The following is a 20,551-nucleotide window of genomic DNA, read 5'->3' as shown; positions in this document are numbered from 1 at the left end:
TACGTCAAGGAGAGGTGACAAGAAGATGACAGTAACGGGGGTGAGAGGACCCCAGTGTGCGGGGGGTGGGTGTGTTACATCACTACCTCCCGCCATCCCAATTCAGGTCACCATGACGACCCTGCCCTTTCCGGCCACCTTCAGGCTGCACTATGGCACATGGCCACTTTAGCACATTTACCACAGGCTACGTGTTTCTTACTTACTTACATGTATGCGTGAGACATTGGTGCCTCATGGTGATGAACTGTGTGTATTAAGGTCTTAAACCACACGGAGGTGCCAGGCTGGGTCACAGCAGGAGAGTCTGCAGTCGGCACCATGATGCGGCATGGTGAACGAGGGCAGCACCTGCTGATTAATAAACTGGACACAAATCTTTAAGCAGAGGGCAGCTGGAAGTGAAGAGCTAGAGGTGTTTGCTTTGCAGATAAATAATGTAAAGCCTCTCTTTGCCTGTAATGACAGTGTTTACCAAGACGGCCATGAGCCCACGATGGGCCGCAGCGGCCTCTGCTCAGGAATGTGACCCTTCTTCTGGGCTCTGAGCCTCTGTTCTCCGCAGGGGAGCTTGTCTGGAAGAGGCGGATCTGGCTGACTGATCTGAGAGGTGAAGCACGTCAGCCGTCGAGTGTGGCTCCGTCAGGCCTTGCCGACAGGACAGGGCGTTCAGTTTTCTCGCCCTCTTATTCCAGGGCGGTTCAGCTGTGCCACATGCCCCAGTGCCCACGCTCAGTGTTACCCGGCGCCCAACTACTCACCTTGTGAGGCCAGACGCTGCCATCGTCACAGACGTATCTATCGTGACAAATGATTTTTGCTCAGAACAGCGCAGTGGACAAGCAAAGCAAGAAAAAAAAAAAAAGCTGCCCAATCCTAGAGTCTTAAGCAATATGCAAACAGTTCTGAGAGATCGGCCCGAGAGGCACGGGCGTCACTTACAGACGAGGCAGAGGCGTGCTGAACTGCATATGGAAAACACCATTAGTAGGAACTCTGGAGCATTTCAATAACTCGAGTCATTAGGCATCCGTTTGTCGGAGAGCTGCGCCCATCTGACACTGCAGGATGGCAGCTCTTTCCTCCAGTCTCTGTTCCCCGTTCCAGTAAATAGACAAACAGATTGTCTCGTTTGCATTTCTCGTTTAGCAACAGCTTGTCTGGGGCTGGGTAATGCTTAGCCGTCACTGTGCTCTCTGCAGCCCCCCGGAGTTTAACGGAGGTACACTTTTAATGTCAGAAGCCCGTTTCCTAAAATAAATGCCTTCTGCTTGGCCAGATTAATCATGCTGTGCGTATTACACAATAGGTGTTTTTTTTAGCTTGCTGTTCTTATAATAACGTCTAATAACTTCATTATCGTATGGAAAGAGTTCTGGGTCATGCCAAGAAACAGCTCAGGCCTCAGAACACGGCGAGATTACTTACGCTCCCTGCGTTCGTGCACCAAAACCTCCACCACCCCCCCCCCCCCCCCCCTTGCAAAGTCACGCTTTACTGAACGAAGGCTCAGGGTTAGGGATGCGCAGGAACAGTACAGGGAAGCATTAGCCCGGAGTCTTTAAGAGAAAGCCCTCCGACTCCATGTCTGTGCATTTAAAGGGGCGGTCTCTAAAACATCCCTTAAACTACTGTATATCAGCTCACACAAGCAGGTAGGAAGCCTGTGATTAACTACCACCCATCCCACTGAATAAGTACAGCGCCTATTATATTTATTAATAAATATACTTAGATAATACACACTTTTTCCGAGTACCATTTGTACTCAACAGCGGTGCAAGAGATTGGAAGTGTCTGTGAAGTTAAAGTATATTATTTATATAAATAAGTTTAATGACCCGTGAACAGAATAAGAGGTAGATTTGTGTAATACGTTCAGATGGCGGTCAGACTTGCGCAGTGGTGTTTAAGGTGGGTGTTTTTGCTTGCCAAATTTACCACCAAGGACATCAGAGGGGCTTGGAAACACTGGAACATTCATTCAGGGATTTCAAATTCTACCATGCCCCCCCCCCCCCATTTGGCAAAATCCAGTGTGGGGGACTCCCCTCCCAGCTCAGCAAAATCTATCATGTGGGGGCCCAAGGTGACATTTTGTCAAGGGGCCCAGAATTTTCTAGTGACGCCCCTGTTCAGACCTTTAAGAGGAGGGCAGAAGCTTCCCGTAACGCATGTACTGTGTGTCACTTCTAGGTCATGGTCACCTCCAAAACAGTCTCTTTGAACACTGGAGGGAAATTTTCTTTGCTTTGAGTAAACCGGATTTCTGTAATTCGTAAGTAAGGACGGCGGCGCCGGTTTGCGTGTAAGACAAACGTACTCGAGGAGCTTCCATTACACAGCGTCGCTGCTCTCCTGCTGCTTCGTGCTGAGGGTCACACCGTGCCTCGCTGTCAGATACAGGAAGATACAGTCGTGCTCCTCTTGGTCAGCTCCAAAAACATTTCAGACAGTGCTGCCAAAGCATGTGATCGGGCAACCATATTCCTGCCCCCACAGCCTTGGGGTTACAGGAAGCACGCTCATGTGGCGCGGGGCGGCATGGCCGTACGCGTGCCAGCCCTTACGAGGATTCTGGGGAAGCCCTCCCCCCCACCTCTTTCCATTCGGAGTGCGGCTTTGGATGGGACTGTGGTGGGCAGCATGTAGTAATGAGCTGCCGATCATTGTGGCCGTACGGACCCCCCCCGAGAAGCCCTGTCAGAAATAGTGTTTCGTAACGCAGGGCGTAATTGATCTGGCAAGCTGGGACTCACGCACACACTGGCAATGTCTCCGAGGTGCCCGGCGTGCCCGTGCCGCACACTGGCAAAACAAGGCAGCCAGAGGGATGCCGTCATGCCACACTGTGTTAATATTCACTTTGGGGCACCTTAGTAACAACGTGGACTCGGCATCGTGGGTGAAAACACAGTGCTTCAGCGCAGTCATGCTAACAGATGTTTAGTTTAAAAAACATCTCGCATTGTTTTCATTAGAAACCTATTTATAGGGTCAGGGCTTCTCGGTTGGTCACACATTAATGTGAGTGGCCAGCAAGAGTAAACACGCGGGAATGCGTGGGCGCCCGGGAGAGCGGGCACGGTGCACTTAGTGACGCGGCAGCACGGTGTGGCGGTGCCGCGTGCGTCTGCGAGCTCGCCGGAACAGATTGGATTGTGTAGCTGAGCGTTCAGAGGATCCATGCCGTGTTCGCCTGCGCCGAGGAAGGGCGGCGCGCCGGGGACGTCTTATCAGATATCAAAGGGGTACTTGGCAGGTGAAAAATGTGGGAGAGAGGCCCACGGGTGTTCTGTGAGAGCTGGGGGCGTTGTTACATCATACCGGAACAAACAGGGGGGTTTCCCTGCTTTCTGCCAGTCCACAAGAAAGGCTGGTGAGATATGGATGAATGACTAAACAGAGCTGCTGCAGGGTTTCTCTCATGGTCCGGGGAGCCGGGCAGGTGAGGCGTGAGTGTGTGAGAGGGGAGGGCAGGGAGGAGGGGGGCACACGTTACATGGCACAAAGGTCATGTGGAGCAGCGGTATGTGATCTGCAGAGGAGGGCTGGGTCTCTCTCTCTCTCTCTTCCTCTCTCTCCCCCCCCCTCTTCCCTTGTCACCCCCCCCCCCCCACCCATCTGTTAGATAAGGAGTGCACAGTCTTCACTGAGTGGGCTTCCTTCTCCAAGTGTTTTAAAAAGACACCTTTTAAAAGGGAAGTTGAGCCAAGAATGCAGGACGCATAGATGCAGCAGCGAAAGCAGGATATCGTCTGTTTCGCATCCCTACAAAAGCGTTAGTGGGCCAGTTCAGGTCTTGCTCCAGGGTCTGTCAGCCGGGCTCCCTCCTGGGCCCTGGACCTGCCTGCTGCTCGCCCCTAGGCCGTACCTCCCTACCTGGGGTGCTGTGAGTATGGCGGCATGCACTGGAAGCCCGCAGACCGCTTACTGACCACAGACTGGAAGCCCGTGCAGGAGAGGAGCGTGCGGCGTGACCGCGGCAGTCTCCCAGCATGTCGGGGGAGGGGAGGCAAGGTGGGAAGGGAGGTCAGCGTAAAGCGACACCACAGCATCCGCAAGGACGCTACGCGGAGAGAGCCAGGAAGGGAAAGTGATAGCACGCAAGTAAGCCAGGGCTCCTTTGAATAAAATAGGACACCTTTCTTAGTGTGGACGGGGCCCCGACAGGGACAGGACGGGAGAGCAGATTCTCAGCCTCATGTCCTACTTGAGCTTGAGAAATGGGAAGTGATTATTCTCCCTGCCCTCAGCATAAATGGAGCATTGGAATATTATTTAGCGATGAGATAATGCAGTATCATTATCATGGTATCCATGCTTAACTGGTGGAGCTGAATGTCAGTGCAGTTAGGAGGTGATTTCTAGGCACTTGGTGTTACATTGGGCTCATTTTAAATAAACAGCGGTAATGGCTCACTGGCTCCCCGGTGCAGGAAACGAACTCAAACAGACGGCTAAGGGACAGCCTGCCAGTAGCACCAGTGCCTCTCACCACTCGCTCTCTTCCTGAAGCCTCCAGTGGCTCTGGCACAAATGCCTGTGGAGCAGGGTAGCGGGGGCATTTGTGCCAGAGCCACTGTCTGTCCCCGAAGCCTGGCCAGGAAATCCACCCCCAGGCCGGTGTGCGCCTGAGGCCAATGTTAATGCCGGCACGCAACGTTCCGTGCCGATTAATGGGGCTCCATGACAAATCCACATGCTGCTGGACTCAGTCACGCAGAATTATATTTGTGCTCTTCAGAAAGACAGGAATATCTGTTTTCCTAGGCAGGTTTAACAAGGCGGATTAAACCGTCAGACCTTTATCAGGCCATGACAAATATATTTATTAAAAGGTTTTGATAGATATCGATTCAAAAGCACAGTAAAAATGAGTGTTTAAATAGCGACTTTTCCACGGCATGGCTAACAGAATGACACGTGGCGGCTGGACCGGGTCAGCACTGCACCCCTAGGAACCCCTTCTGTGCATAAAGACAAATGAGCGGGAAAGGACTGGGTCAGGAAGAAAGGGTTATGGCTCTTGTTGTTCTTGAAGTCATCACAGGCATTATGTCCCACTAAGAGATTAATTACCGAGCCTCGATCTTCCCCTTTTCTTTGTTTCTGCATTTTGGGTAAATCATCCTGATTAAGCAGACTGCTGGGATTGCTGTTGTCTGGTCACATGATCTCCGGAGCCAGTGCCTTCTGTCCTTCCGCTTGGGGCTGTATTCCCTTCCCACTGTAGGGGGTGTGGGCAGTGGCCAAAGCCACAGTGCCCATGTGGCGTGTTCCTCCTCCTCTACTTTTTCCCAAAAGACCGTTCGCCGCCTCGGCCCGGAGCTCCGTGGCACCAGGCGCTTGCCGCCTCTCTCGCGGTAACGGAGCGTGTTCGACACGCTCTCCCTGCTGACCTCGGGCTTGTCTCACACGGCCGTACCTGCGAGCCGAACATGGACGGCTCAATTCCCACTAATGCGCAGGTATGTGTGACCTTGGAGGCGCCCCTGGCTGTGTAGCCGGCCGTCAGCGGCCCAGCCGAGCGTGCTCAGACAGATTATGAATGTTTCATTACTGCCGGCCCGGTTGCGTCTCCCCGGCCTTCCCACTGGCGGCCTGTACAAATCCGCTCCCTTCCTTGCCTTTCTGCTGCCCGGCCCACCCCCACTGCTTCCCTTCGCGCTGCGTGATGAATCTCCTGGGTGAGGGGAATGATTGTACCGCAGCCCCGGCCCTCATTTTTCTTTGTGTTTGAAAGCTGTGACTGGCAATCGCTCTCTCTCTCCCTCTCTCTCCCTCCCTCTCTCACTCACCCTCTCTGTCTTAGAGCAACTGCACAAGGAATAACTCAAGGCTTACAAGGTCATTTGGTTTACCAGTATGCTTTTTTTCAGGGGAAACCACGTAATGTTCTTTGACTTTCTAAATACCACCGTATAGCAGAACACTGTTTCCAAAAAGAAATCAATAACTGACTGATTCTTAGATTCCTGTGCTTTTATTCAGGTGATGCTTCCACACCAGGTAACATTTATGTTCTTTTTTGTTTGATTTTTTTGCTGAATAACCACAATGCTTTAGGGGAGTCCACAGTAACAGGAATCGCTGTGGTGGTGTGACAAGGTGAGCAAACGACCAATGAACAGCCAGACCAGGTGACTTTATTGACATATCATCCGTATTCAGGTATACAGTGGCATGAGCCACCGCTCTCCCAGTACCATGGTGCGACATACAAACAGCAAGTGATGTGGGGAGTCAGAATAGTCTAAAAAATACAAAATACTGGAGCGTGCAAGAGAAGGAGGGCTAGATTAAAGACTGCACAACAGATACACGTTGTGTTTAACCATGAGCATGTGAACGTACCTTTGCCAGAAAGATTTTCTAATGTTCACCAAACCCTGGGCTGTAGAGGCACGTGCTTGAGTGGAGGAAGGGCTTTGTCTTGTCCTTTCCCCCCCCCCCCCCATCTTCCACGCATCCCTAGAGACAGAGCAGCATAACAGGCTGTAAGATACACATTCCCGAGCAAGTAAACTGTCAGATAAACAGACACGTTAAATCGCCAGTTTTCAATCAGGAAGCATTTCCTAACCTCTCGGTGCCTTGGACGGGTCGTTCCAGACTTGTGTTTTCCAGCTGCCCTTCAGGTTTAACTTGAACAATCTGAACTGAAATTGTGGTTTGGTCTTCTACAGCATGCAGCTGCACTTCTGCGTTTTCCCATGGTGGTCACTGCCGATAGATGAATGAAATCTGAAATATATTTTGAGACAAAACACAAACAGAAAAGAATAAATAGGAGAAAGGTAAAACCACAGCGCCATTTGTTGAGCTGTACATCATCTACATAGCGGGGATCTGAATTTGACGTCATCTCAGCAAGTCTTCTCTGGCTGGTGGATGAGCAAGCCTTGCTACAGTGGGAGTAGACTAATCGTCACTGTTTGTTCCTGGAAACGAACATCACCTTCGTGAAATTAATTTACTGGTATTGGAATGTTTCTGCATTCATTTAAAAATGGTAATGGTTTCTAATTTACTGAGGTTCAAACCACCTAGTACCCACCTAACTACCCATCCCAGTAAAGGTTTCCAATGATTACAAATTCTGCCCAGTTGGTGCCATTGTAAGAAAGGCTTCAAAGAGCCCAAAAAGTACAAAATACATAAAAGAGCCATATAATAATGAACATCAAGCATTCTTTCCACAACGCTTACCATTTCGGTGGACCCCGGTACTTATTGGTTCAGATGATGAAACACCACCATACTTGGGACCATTCTATTAATATGGACCCAGCTGATCAATCCTTGTTCTCACATGATCTCTGTTGAAGACAGGAACTGACTTTGCAAAACACTCTCAAAATATCCCACAGTGAGGGGCGATGAGGTCAGTTTGCTGTCCTGCTTGAACCAACTGTGTGGATTCGCTCAATGAAAATAAGGTGGAAATGTCCATGCTATCTCGGTCTGCAGAGATGAGCTCTCTCCGGCTGTCTGGGTCTCGGTGCCGCTTATCAATTGGGTCAAATGGTGTGTGTCTGACAAGCAGCCTGTAAATGTGTGGGTTGTAAACATTTACATACTCACTCCAGTCCTTTATAGTGACGTGTTTTACTTAAAATTTTAAACCATCGAGCAACATACATTTTTAATGTTTAGTTACGAAAAAATAAAAATTTTTCAATGAAGTAATTTGAATACCAACAGTAAATTGAAAATTTCTGTTATATTTAATTTCCACCGTGTTGTACTATTGTCTACTTTAAGTGTTTAAAGTTATGCCGTTACATCAAAGCTAATTAAAGCTCGTTTGCAGAAAGGCCCTGCCAGGTCACCGTGCGTCCGCTGATTTCCGGACTGATACAAGTCATCGGAAGACAGGGAGACGCGACTGACGCTTGACCTGAACATCTCTGACTGTTTATTAGCTCCATGTGTCAGATGTGACCTTTCAGACACCTTATCTCCATCTCCTCTGTGGCGTGGTTCTCTCTGGGCCACGCATATATGCGGCACTTTTAGGCATTACTGCCGGGCCGCTCAGGCACTGCCAGACAGGGTGCCGGTGGAGACTGACACGAGAGGAAGTGGAGAAAAGCTTTAGTCTCAGCTCTATTTTTCCATCACGTATATTAATGTTTGAATGCTAAATTTATTGGACTTTTTGAATTTTTATTCTGTGGAATTAGATGAAAGAATAGTTTTGAAAGGAGCCAAATACCATGTGGCAGACAGCACGTTTCAGTTAGTGCCATTTAATAATGATATTCATCTCCACACTGAGGGACAGAGAAATACTATTAAATGATAATGAAAATTAAGGGATCAATTAGCAATTTCAAAAGAAATTTATTGTTGCGCGGCATCTTAAAGAATTTTGGATTTTAAATTTTCCAGGTTTGAAATGAGAAATTAAGAATTATTTATGCATTACTAAATACAATAATACAAGTGTGAAAATGTTAAATTGGTTAATTGAAAGCTTTAAAATGTGTGTTTATATTTTTATATGGTTTTATTCTTTTACTTGTTTCTATGCATCGTGTCACTCAGAACTTGGGTTCTTCTCCTACACTTGGCTGTGTAGTGCTGCTTAATTGTGACATATTAACAGTAATCAGTCTGTTCTGATCAGTGACATTAAACCTGAGACAGAATGTAAGAAGTGACTAATGGCCAGGCTAATGGCCAGGTTGCCCCACACTCTCAGAGCTGCCAGCACTGACGTGGGTGGACTGATCAGTCCACGAGGTCCCTCAGTCCACAGCCAGCTTACACTGCTCCACAAGCTCAGAATGCCACGTGCAGCACACTAGCCATAAACCCCATATCCATTTAAGCATGGGCTTTCCTAAGATTACTGGCCATTAACAATGTTTAACCTAGTATTAGCAATTTAATTTAACAGTGTAAATATCTGTGTATGGTGGCTGATGATGGTGTTACAATCCAGGGTAAGGAGAATTAGTGTCCTTCCTTGACCTGAGACCAAACCAGGACAATCCCATTGTCTCACTTACGGCCTTTACTGTTGTTTGAAAATGATTTAGAGGTCTTAAACAAAGTTGTGTTTGTCTTTGTTCGATTTAGTTGGATAATTATACATAACATTATCAAGCAAGAGCTCACAGCAGAGTAGCGGCATGTCTGTGTGGACAGTATGTTTGGTACGGACCTGGTTATTATGACTGGCTTTCACTGCCTTTAATTCACATTTCAGAATTTAGGAATGAGGCTCCAATTAATATCCTCACAACAGGAACATTTTCAGCAATTATATTTCCCTGGTAGGATTGTGTGTTGTAGGCAGACCAATTATTCCGTGTGTCTGCTTACTTGAATATGGATTGATTGTGCTTCATTTGCATTATTTATTCATTAATTCATCCACTTATTAATATAGTTTTGGACAGACTTACCCATACATAGGTAGTGAGACTAATTGCGACTCATGTTTTTGACATCAGATATGGTTAAAATGCTTTAATATGCTGTCAAAAATAGTTCTCTTTTACCTTCTGTTGCTGTCACCTCCTCCCAAAAAAAGAGTGATTTGTAGCGTTTGTGTAAACTGCATTAATCTCAGTGCTGGCTGTGTTGGGGTAGCAGCTGAATATTACCCATTACCTTTCAGATTTGGTTGCTCAGCCAGTATTAACAGAAGTAATTGTCATATTTCTAGTCAGACTGAAAGATACACACACACACACACACACACACGGTGTGTTTTAAATTTAGCACCAAAGAAAGCTCTCTGTCTTTTTTATTTTAATTCTTCCCCAAATGTTTCCACTGCAGACTTTTGTGAACAAATGGGTGTTAACTTTTTCTTTCTGTTTTCCTTCACCCATCAAAGTGGGGCCTTGCAGTTGAACCACAGACATTAGCATTTCAGGAAGTGTCACATCCGTGACTTGCCGAGGGACTGCCCCGTTAGGGTGACGGGCAACGCCTCCTCAGATACAGAAGCACATGGCATAGATCCGTATCTCCTACCCCGCCTACACGGAACGCTAATGCCATAGTGGCTTCCCGTTCGCACGCGCTCGAATCGGGCCAGATGAAACGTGACAGAGGCCAGGTGATGCGGCTCACTGATGATACGCCTCAGGGTCTGGGAGTCTGAAGCGACATCCCGGTGGAGGCCTGAAGATTAGGTGCGACCAGCGGTGAAACTGTAGCTGAAGGCGCTCTGTGCCATCATACAGAATGAGGCTCTGAAATGCACAGATTGATGGTTATGTATGGGGAACCACGGAGGCAGGCGTGCTGTGGTAATGGCAGGAAGAGGGTCCCCAGCTCGTGCAGGGGGGTGCCTTTAAGACTGGCAGCTGTGTCTCGCTCCCCGGGCTTGTCTGGCCCCAGAGCGCCGCTGCCGCTGTCTGTGACGTGCCAACAGCTCGAACAGCAGCCGTGAACCACCATGCAACTGTAGTTATTCTCGGCCCTCTGTTTGCCTCCAGAGGACAGGACGCCTCACCTTCAGGTGTGTGCCTGCGCTCGGAGCCGGCATTCAGGTGCAGAGTCCGCATGCAGGCAGAGAAGGGAGAGAAGGGAGAGAGGACCCAGGCCTTCTGCAAGAAAGAGCGCGGCACAGCGCCTCCACTAGGCCTGCCCGGGTGACACGCTCCCCAGGAAGAGCGCGCATTTCCTGAGGCCAAGAGCGGCAAACAGGAAATGTTATCTAATATTCACTGGTGTTAGAGTCTACAAATTGACAGAAATGTGCCGCTGACTACCGCACATGTTCCATCGGGTCGGCTGAGGAAAATAATTGTTTTTCCTTACGTTTGCTCTTAATAAAATATGCAGGGGAACCTGTGCTCACCTGCAAGTATTTTTCAGTTCTGTTTCATAGTTATAGATAGTGTGAGATGTTCCTGACCTGAAGTTTCAGACTTATCATTGACGCACTTGCTTTGTTTATACAGCATGTGTACATGGCGTCGATGGGAGACCTTTAGATTAGAGACATTGTACATGCTTAGATGACACTTCTCAGTTATTATTTGCTCCTTTTGATTCCATCATTGATATCAATATTTATTAGATAATACAAGTATCATTTACCGTGTGACACTGGATGTCTTGCAAACAGTCGTGCTTCAAAGTCAATCTAACACTGCACAAAAAGCAGGGGACTGACTAACAGACATTCTGCAAAATTGCCAAAGCAAGATGAGGAATTTCATGTAACTTTGCAACATTTTTTCATTGATTTTGCAATAGCACTTCATAAATATTGATTTACAATTTTAATTACATGCTAATCTCAAAACACATAGATTGCAGCTTTATGGCTTACTGAATTCAGATGGTAAATTTTTGTATAGCAAATATTTATTGAGTTTATCTGGTCCAGTGAGAGCTATAAAGTAGATTGTGATCATTAAACATATCTGCACGAAATGGCATTACACTAGACAACAGACATGACCAATGAAAAAGAAGGCAACTAAGATCAAATCAATTGGGTTATAATTTTTCTTGCTCAGACACAATATCAATCATAATGAGAAATTTAAGACTGAAAGCTAAAATGCATATGGACAGAGCATTGCTCTGATCTACTCTATTTATGGGTAAGATAAATTCTCAGCATGAGGCAATAAGTTAGATCTGATAAAGAGAACCAGGCTGGGCAGGGAATATTTAAACCATGTAATCCTTTATCTCAGCTGAAGCTGGGGTGTGTGTGGCTTAAAAATGCCTTTAGAAACAAAACAAAAAAATAATATTCTGAAAGAGAGAAATAAAAGAGAAATATGGTGGCTTAATGAAGTTAATGTTTAATGAAATTGCACTTCTGCGATTCTGGTGATGCTTATTTTGCATTTAGCTATACCTCGGTGACTGAAAAACATTCAAGGTCAGGAATGTAAAAGCACAAGATGCTAGATGTTTCTCTGCAACTTTCTAGACTAGAGAATTCTCAAAAATTCAGGTAGACAAAGTATGCACAGCTGAGAAGCTGCATCTCCTGGATCCTTTACACAGATCACTGCCAGTGATCCTGCTGGCTGCACTGCAGGGTGACTTGGCCAGCTGCAAAGTGCAGCACTGCTGCAAGGTCAGCTGGAGGCTCACAATACTTGGAGATCATTTGGCCCTTGCAACAGTCAACCATGCAGATATGCAACTGTTCTGTTAAAAGCTAATTTAGGAAAAGTAAAATCCGAAGTGCTGAAAGATGGGCAGGGCCCCTTAGCTAACGTGAAAAGCTAGTTTTTCTGCAACAAACGGTACTCATACAGTAATTTCATGATGGAGCACCTGTTTGTTGCAACACAGTTTGAGGACAGCATTTGGAGCTGATAGCAATGATTAGCTCTTTAGTGCGGCTTTGAGTACTTGGCAACAGAAGACGGATATTTAACAAGCATTTTGACTGTTGTCCCAACAGTGGTAGTTTTGTTCCCAGGAAATTACCCTCTGGCAATGATAATGTGGAAACAGATTATTAGGAATATACTTAATATTAATCAATAATAGCATGTTTTTTTTTTTACCTAAGAATAACTTGTTTATACACTATGACAGCTTCAAGACAGATAAAGCCTGAAACTGAATTGTGCAAGAGGGGTGTTCAGCCATATTCATTTCAATTATTAGAATAAGATCTAATAGGAGGTCATTACCGAAACATTCAGCATGACCATGCATGCTGAGATTGGCCTCCTCGCTTCCAGACCTGTTATCACATTTCTACATACTATTATTAGACTTTTACGCAGGATCTGGCCTGTGAATTTAACCTCATACCAGCAATAAATTTTACTGACCAGTCTTCTATACATTTGGGGAACACACACAGAGGTTATGCAGTACACAAGAGACGAGCTGTCAAACTAGGTGCAGCGCTCACAGGACACTGCGTACGGAACATTGTGGGGCCAGCCAGTCTGTCCTATAGCTGATCTTCGAGGACATACCATGCCGGCATGCAGGTTACTATCAGAGAAGGCTGGGTCATTAAGCAAAAGTCCAGGCGTGCAGAAAACAGGCAGTTTACAGTAACTCTCTACCCTTCCATCTGCTCGGGATGCCTCCTGTGTGAATGCAGCCAAACATTATACGTGAGATTGGCTCTTGGAGATCAAGGTTGCCTTTTGAAAACAGCCCGAGCACCTTGAACCGACTGGGCTGAAAGAAAATACATCGATTAGCTATCAGATCATTTCGACATGGCAATCATTGCGGCTTTGCGCAGGATCCTCCCAGGCTGCCGATTCCCCTGCCAAGCAGCCGCTGATGGATCCCCAGGCTTCGCAAACAAAAGCCACGGAAACACTCCTGGGGAGGGGGTCGGCCAAGCGACGTCTCGAGTGGGCCCAGCTTATCGTCTCTCTAATGGTGAAACCGTCCACAGCAGTGGACAAACATGTTTGCTCTCATCCCACTTTTCAACACACACAGGGAGGGAGTGCTGTGAAGCTTAGATTCTTTTCTGTGTGCTAAGTAGAATAGAGATGCTTTATTAATCCCTTTGGGGAAAATGTCTTTGACACATCTTGCTTTCCATACAGGTGAGAGCAAACTTGGGGGAACTGGCAGTTAACGGCCTTGCTTAAGGGCCCGTGATCATGTGACTAATCTGCTGAGGCAGGGCTTCGACCAGTGATGAGATAATCACAGGCAGAGAGAGCAACACATCACCCCCAAAGTCAGTGATGGGGCTGAGAGCCTTTTTGTCCACTGCTACATTAATGACTGATTTGAGACAGAAATGATTATGCATTTTTCTTTAACTCATTTTCTCGTTTATATAAGGTCTGTTCATCCAGCCACATCCTTGACTCGCCATCCAATTACACCTAGCAGTAATTCTCATATTTGGACCAGAAGTGTTGTTGTCTATAGAGATACATAGGCGGTGAGGCAGTGTACAGTGCGGACAGCCCCCTGGTGCCCCGTTGAGTTATAGAGAGAGGGACACAGCTGGCAGAGCTCATCCTGGGGTAGAAGTGGACCCCCCCCCCCCCTTCGGTTGCGGGTGGAAACGCAGCCGACGTGCGAGAGCCGCAGCCTGTAAACAAAGCAGTCGCTCAATGCCACAGGGACAGACCACAAATAACAGCTATTCTCCATGGTCTGCATCTCTGCGTCAACATGCTTCTTTTGGGCTCGTCGTTCTTATTGTTGCCATTGTCACTGCTTCTGTTTTTATTCATATGACCTTAATAGTAAAGACCTCAATTTCTTTTCCCCTGCATCAACCCTCCCCTCCCCATTTCTTCGTTAAAATGTTTAGGAAAAAAAGTAATTACGTAACAAGCATGCAAGTTTACTCTAATCATAATCAATCCTTTATACCGTATTTCTTTATCTTGAAAATCACTGAACTGGATGCTACTCTGAAAAATCAGGAAACGTGTATAATTCATGGTCTAACAGAAATGCCAGTCCACACACAGCCCTACATTTTGTCCTCCTGCATGGAGGTAAAAATCCAGTGCGAGCACTCGTCTCCAGTGTCTGCCTCCTCCGGTCATGTGAGCAGTAGAGTTTAGGTCGCCCGTCCTGCCATTTGGAATCGATGCTGCAGCTGGCATCTCACCCAAACAACTCCATCAGCGCTTTCACTTTATTTCCACTTGTCCAAATTGCTGGGAAGCAGCAACTGTTCCACCACCCCCCCCCCCCCCCCCACACCTCCCCCCAGCATGCACACGCACACACACAGATGGATTAGAGCCACAACAGGTTTACACGCCGCACATCATTAGCTACCCTCCCTCAATATCCAGCAAATAACAAGCAGAGCTCTCTTTCACCTCACCATCCATTACACACTGACACTTTTACTGCGACTCCGGCCCCCCTCCCCCACCATGCTCCCACACTGAGCAATAGAGCTAATTTAGGGGGAGGGGAATATGGAGGCCATGCTGACCAAATCCATGGGAGAAAAGTAAAGGCTGACCAGAGCCAGCTGGAAGCGTGATGATGTTTAATTTCATTGAGCAAACATGCTAAATATTTGGGCCAAATGCTAAGCTAAATACGTCAAATGCGGCTGAGTGGAACATGACAGCGTTGCGTGTTTACTTAGGTAATGATGCAAACATTTATACATGCCTATTTGTATGCAGGTAAATTAATATAATGTGTTCAGAGAAGTCAGCGATGAAAAATCACCTTAATGGCACGGCAGTGTGCATATGTGTGTATATACTTTTGTGTGTAGTTTGTATTAGCCGACACATGCATCACTGAAGGGAAGTTCTACATTTCATACGTGTCTTATTCAGGAATTCTGTGGCGGGTGACAGATGCAGGGTTATCGGCTGATCCACAGGGTTACACACAGGCTGCCCCCCCCCCGTCTGCCCGGGGGAACCTCAGAGGGCCCGGTGTCTGTACTGTGCAGCCACAGAACCGCCTCATTCTATACACGTTTACAGATGAAGAAAAAGAGGAGGTGGAGTCAGCAGCACAGACACAGGAATAATTATCACCTGGGAATAAGCGAGATACATCAGCAGGCAGGCCCCCGCCATCGCTGAATCCAACTCTGTTTAAATGTAGGAAAATTACCTCCTGTATTGTGCCACAAGGTGCAAATGAGCTTTTTCCGCTTCTGTGATTCTCTGCTTTTGTGACTGATTGATGTCACCTGGCACTAACCCACAAGTCGGAAATTGGTGAAATAAAGCGAGCTGATCTGATATTGCATAAGCACAGCAGGGTCGGACTGTTCAGTCCATTTGGGGCAGCTGCGGAACATTTCGAGCAGCCTGCCATTGGAGATGCTTGTCACAAAGGAGGTTCCAGGCTGCTGGCCCATCCAGCCATGAGGATGCAGGTCAGCTATATCGCAAAACAGGGCTGCTTGATCGGTGAATACAATTATATAGTATGTCTTGTGAAAGGAGACCATTGTTTCAGCAGAATTCCAGGTCAGTGCAAAGTATGTTTAAATTGCTTTAGAAACTGGTCTGCAGTCTCCGAGGCTTCATGAACAGGGCTCGTACCGCGACTGACTCTTAATTTGCCTGCCACAAAAGCAAAATGTCGTGAAGTCTGCATCATGCCATTCGTGAAAAGCATCTGTCGTGTCATGTTTCAGAATATCCTTTTTTATTTAAATATGCCATATTGTGGTGTAGCTGCCTCCTTCCAGCCGTAAGCAGATCACACATCATCTTAAGATGACTAATAATTTAAACATTTTTCCGATGAGATATTGACATCCGAGTTATTAATAGAAAAGTATATCATGTCCCTAAATGTTCCGTCTGAATCAACGTGTCTTAGTGTAATGAATAATTATCAGCTAACTATGTGAATCATATTCCTTAAAAACTGCAGAGTGATTCAATTGTTTTATCGCTAGAATTAGAACATTACAAAATTACAATTTTCTGTAGAACTAGAAGGCGTATTTAAAAAGGATAGAAGTTGGGGATGGGCCTGAGCGATGTCACTGACACTATCTAAGTGGTTGTGAGACTGTAGCTGTGCAGTAAATCATGTTGGTGTAACTGTCATGAGCGATGATGCTGGGACATGCAGGCCAGCCGGCAGCGTAACAGAGACGCCCATAGACGCTTTTGGGGTTCAGTGCTTTAATGGGCTTGTTCTCCGTCTCTCCACAGAAAACACAATGCCGGAATGCCGATGGCAGACAGCGAGCCTGGAAGCACAACATTTAATATACACCACCACAGCAGAAGACGAGAAGAAATCACACAACCGCAGCAGCGTTCCTCAAAGCCTCTTCCACCTCTCCATTCCTCTTTCTATTCAACTTTTTTCTGTTTCTGAGCAATAACAAGAAAAAATAGACATTCAATTTCAACAAAACAGTGCTATTGAAAAGAATATTTTCTCTTCAGGTGAAATTATCTACGCATGTTTGATTAAACCAGAAGAACATCACCCTATCCCTGGGCAGCCCTTGAAAGAATTACTCCACTGGAGGACTCCTTGTGTTTATCATCACATTTTATTGCATTTTTTTTGTACACATTACCTTTTTATCTAGGGTAAACATGTTAGACCTCCTTACTTAGTGCTAACAGTTTGCATAATGAAATAACTTATAAGCAGTGTTCCTTAATACCCAGGTACATTAGCACATAAACTCCAAATGAATGGCATAGAATAGAGTGAAATGGACTCATGTACAAGCGACTGCGGCATTTCATAGTGGATTATCCAGTATTCCTTTCGATCAAGGTTTTCATACCTGTATATATTGTAAACAGGTCTGCGTTGTCAATTTTCTTTAAACTACCATGAGAATATATAATTCAGTGTGTTTTCTATATCTATATTGGAATATATTGACGTAAACAGCTAAACTAGACTGTGCAGTTTAGATTTTCACCATAAAAATTGTGTAAAATAAGACTTTGATTTGGAGGGGTAAGAATTCCAAAGCAAATAGCCCCGCCCCATCAGCAACAACCCACTGGAGTCACGAGTTTCACAAATGTGATTTTTCATCAGAGCTACACCCTAACAATGACCGGCAAAGCTGAATGCAAAAAGCAGCCTTGCAGAAGTAGGCCTACAGACAATGCGAGCTCCAGAGATGGAGATGGACAGGAGAAAAGGATGCCCTTCACCCAGAGGTGCTCTGCATTTCCCATCAGAGCTGAGCACTGACCCTGCCAATCAACACCATCATGTCTGTAACCAAGGTGTGTGGAAGCGTTTACTTGATGCGTCTGGATGAATTCCAGGCCTGGCAGCTTCCTCATACAGCACAGTCCAGGTACTCTGTCTCTCCCCTTCTTTGCGTCCTCTTGACTCCGGTGGAGTTGGTCTGTGGTGGGCTGGAGCTAAATGGCCTGCGGACCGACCCTTTGCTGGACCAGCTGGGCACTGAGCTCCCATAGGCTGGCTGCCGTGGCTTCGTTCTCAGCCTCCTGGGAAGGCAGGCAGCGGAAGCAGTTGTTGAAGTACATCCCACCCAGGCCCTCCAGCTCAGGAGCCACAGCACAGTATACAGTGGTTGCCGCTCCCTGTTGCTAGGATAAAAGAAAAAGAAAAAAAAAACACGTGTTACAACCCGACTGACCCACACAGAGGGGAAGAGCATGAACCAGAGGAGCGGTTCAATCAAGGAAAGGGATCTCAAGCACACCCATGTCACCCCACCCTGCTCTCTGCAGTACAGACCGCATCTAGCAGCACCTCCTGCATGACCCAAAAGCTGAGGTCTACAGCGGCCTAAAGGTGAAGTCCAAGCCTGATCCCCAGGAATCGGCTAAACGGTCATGGAAAATTGCTTTGTATGTGTATATAAATCTATATATGTACAGGAGACGTGAATTAGCCAGCGTACATGCCGATATGTACTGTAGATAAGCCAGTGGGAAATTATCATAAAACTGCAGGCAGAGGTTATTGTTGTGGACAGAACAGCTCAAGTCTTCGTATGAATGGGCACAGTGGACTGCAGAGACACTTTCTCATTCTCTGAGGCTCTTTGATTAAATTAGGCTTTGGGGGAAAAGAAGAACTGCTACAAATAAAGAAACACACCAACTTCACCAGAAGATTTAACTCAAAGCTCAAGAGCAAAACGCAGGATAAAACAGCAGATAAGTAATTTGATGAGCAGCATAATCTGGCATCTTTGATGTTGCGCAGAACCCTGCCAAAAAGTGGACTCAGGCACTCCAATTAAGTGCCAGACTGTCTGTTCATCTCCCGTCAAGGGGATTTACACATGTCAGCGAGCCAGGGGCAGCCGCTGATTCTGCAGAGGACTCCTCTGCTGAGCTGGGAAGCACGCAGCATGACGCGGCTGTAGTGAAGCCGGGGGACGCAGCGAAGCTGGCCACAGCGAAGCCGGGGGACGCAGCGAAGCCGGGGGACGCAGCGAAGCCGGGGGACGCAGCGAAGCCGGGGGACGCAGCAAAGCCGGCCACAGCGAAGCCGGGGGACGCAGCGAAGCCGGGGGACGCAGCGAAGCCGGCCACAGCGAAGCCGGCCACAGCGAAGCCGGGGGACGCAGCGAAGCCGGGGGACGCAGCAAAGCCGGCCACAGCGAAGCCGGGGGACACAGCGAAGCTGGCCACAGCGAAGCCGGGGGACGCAGCGAAGCCGGGGGACGCAGCGAAGTCGGGGGATGCAGCGAAGCCGGGGGACGCAGCAAAGCCGGCCACAGCGAAGCCGGGGGACGCAGCGAAGCCGGGGGATGCAGCGAAGCCGGCCACAGCTCGCGCCGTAACTCAGCCACGACACTGTCACTCAGATGTGCTGCATCTGTGTTCCCCCGGCAGTGACCTCCGTGGTAACTAGACTGCAGTGTGTGTTCAACCAGGTGCTGTAACTGTAGGTTAAACGTCGGCATCCTCCTCTGTCTCTGGCTCAGTGACCTCCTTTTATCTCATCGTACTGCCGACCAGGTCAAGGCTCCCTCATGACTTCCCTCTCAGCACCAAGGCAAGCAGACTGGTCACAGTTAAAAGGACATTACAGCTGCATCACAGCCAAAGCTGATGAGAGAACTGCAGAAATATCAGAATGCTTTGTACCACAGCCTGTGAAAAAGGACACTCCTGAAACACCGTTCGACAAAAATCCACATCGGATAGAGGTTGAGATGAGAAATTGAGGGCGAGATGTTTTCTTCTAATTCTTCTTTTGCTTTTAAACAGTTGTCTTAGCTGCCGAAGTGGCATTAGGAATGAAGCGGTGTGTGCGAAAGGAGGCAGCCCTCGATTATCAAAGGCCTTGAGCTCTGACTGAGCCGCTGGTCCCCCAGCCGCGGTCTGACAGGGACTGCGGGTCACCCCGCGGAAGCCTTTCAACAGGCCGCTACAAAGGCCTTCACCACGTCCGAGCCGAGCAGCTGGAGTCCCAGCTGGCAGAGACGGCAGAGCGCCGCCGTAGGGAGAAGAAAGCAAACATGCTATAGCCACATCACGAAGGGGGAAAGGCCACTGAAGAGCCCCTCGCCTTTCTTCTTCTGAACGCTGTGGCGTTTTGGCTCGTTTGCCATGTGAAACGGACTAACACGCCACTCAGCCCTCAGACAGACACCATGTTCTTATACGTCATGCTGCAGACCCTCCACTTAACTGGCCAGAAACAACAAACTACAGTTGTCTTGTAACTGGGGAGGAGCTGCTTTGATTCTGCTTGTTTTAGCATCCAGTGGTACTAAACGGACACAGCATGTTGTGATCTGACCTCACCTACAGCTCAACACATATTCCGAGTGGAGCAAGTCAATGCTGATCTCTAAACAAACAAAGAAAAGGTTATTTTAAGTGACTCTCAAAATAGAACTGTTTGCAAACGGTATCATAGCTGCAATCACAGGTCAACATCGACTGCTCAGGTGAAGCACTGGGTGTGTGATTTCTTTTTTAAAGACAAGTATGCCAGGGAAGTATTATTTAAACAAAGCCCTGATCAAATCTCTCCTTCCAGCCCACGCACACTTGTAGTGTTTCCATTTAATGAGGTTTCGATGCCATCCTCTATCCACCCAAACGTTTGTGTGCTGTTGAGGTAGATCACTTCATCAGTCTTTTTGTAGCATATGGATCCTGTTTTTGGAGGCCTGTGTGTAATAAGGGACCATCAT

The 20,551-nt window shown here is 47.4% G+C and overlaps 2 protein-coding genes and 1 long non-coding RNA gene across 3 annotated transcripts in view; 1 reads left to right on the top strand and 2 right to left on the bottom strand.

Moving 5' to 3' along the window:
- Window positions 1–16,847, top strand: part of LOC111843294 (transcription factor Maf) — a 98,223-nt gene extending 81,376 nt beyond the window's left edge. Inside the window, exon 3 of the mRNA XM_023810768.2 lies at window positions 16,599–16,847. The gene's annotated coding sequence lies outside the window, so the exon portion shown is untranslated. The remainder of the gene's footprint in view (window positions 1–16,598) is intronic.
- On the bottom strand, window positions 128–1,048 carry LOC140593397 (uncharacterized). The gene is made up of 3 exons (XR_011993701.1): window positions 943–1,048; window positions 762–798; window positions 128–648 (listed from the first exon to the last, which is right to left on the bottom strand). It is a non-coding gene; the product is annotated as an uncharacterized lncRNA (long non-coding RNA).
- Window positions 16,848–16,929: 82 nt separating the features above from the next.
- Window positions 16,930–20,551, bottom strand: part of wwox (WW domain containing oxidoreductase) — a 246,105-nt gene continuing 242,483 nt past the window's right edge. Inside the window, exon 9 of the mRNA XM_023810755.2 lies at window positions 16,930–17,978. Coding sequence (XP_023666523.1) covers window positions 17,790–17,978 — 189 coding nt within the window. The 3' untranslated portion in view covers window positions 16,930–17,789. The remainder of the gene's footprint in view (window positions 17,979–20,551) is intronic.

Source organism: Paramormyrops kingsleyae, chromosome 11 (assembly GCF_048594095.1).
Source record: "Paramormyrops kingsleyae isolate MSU_618 chromosome 11, PKINGS_0.4, whole genome shotgun sequence".
Lineage (NCBI taxonomy): Eukaryota > Metazoa > Chordata > Actinopteri > Osteoglossiformes > Mormyridae > Paramormyrops > Paramormyrops kingsleyae.
This window is presented reverse-complemented; position numbering and strand designations above follow the sequence as displayed.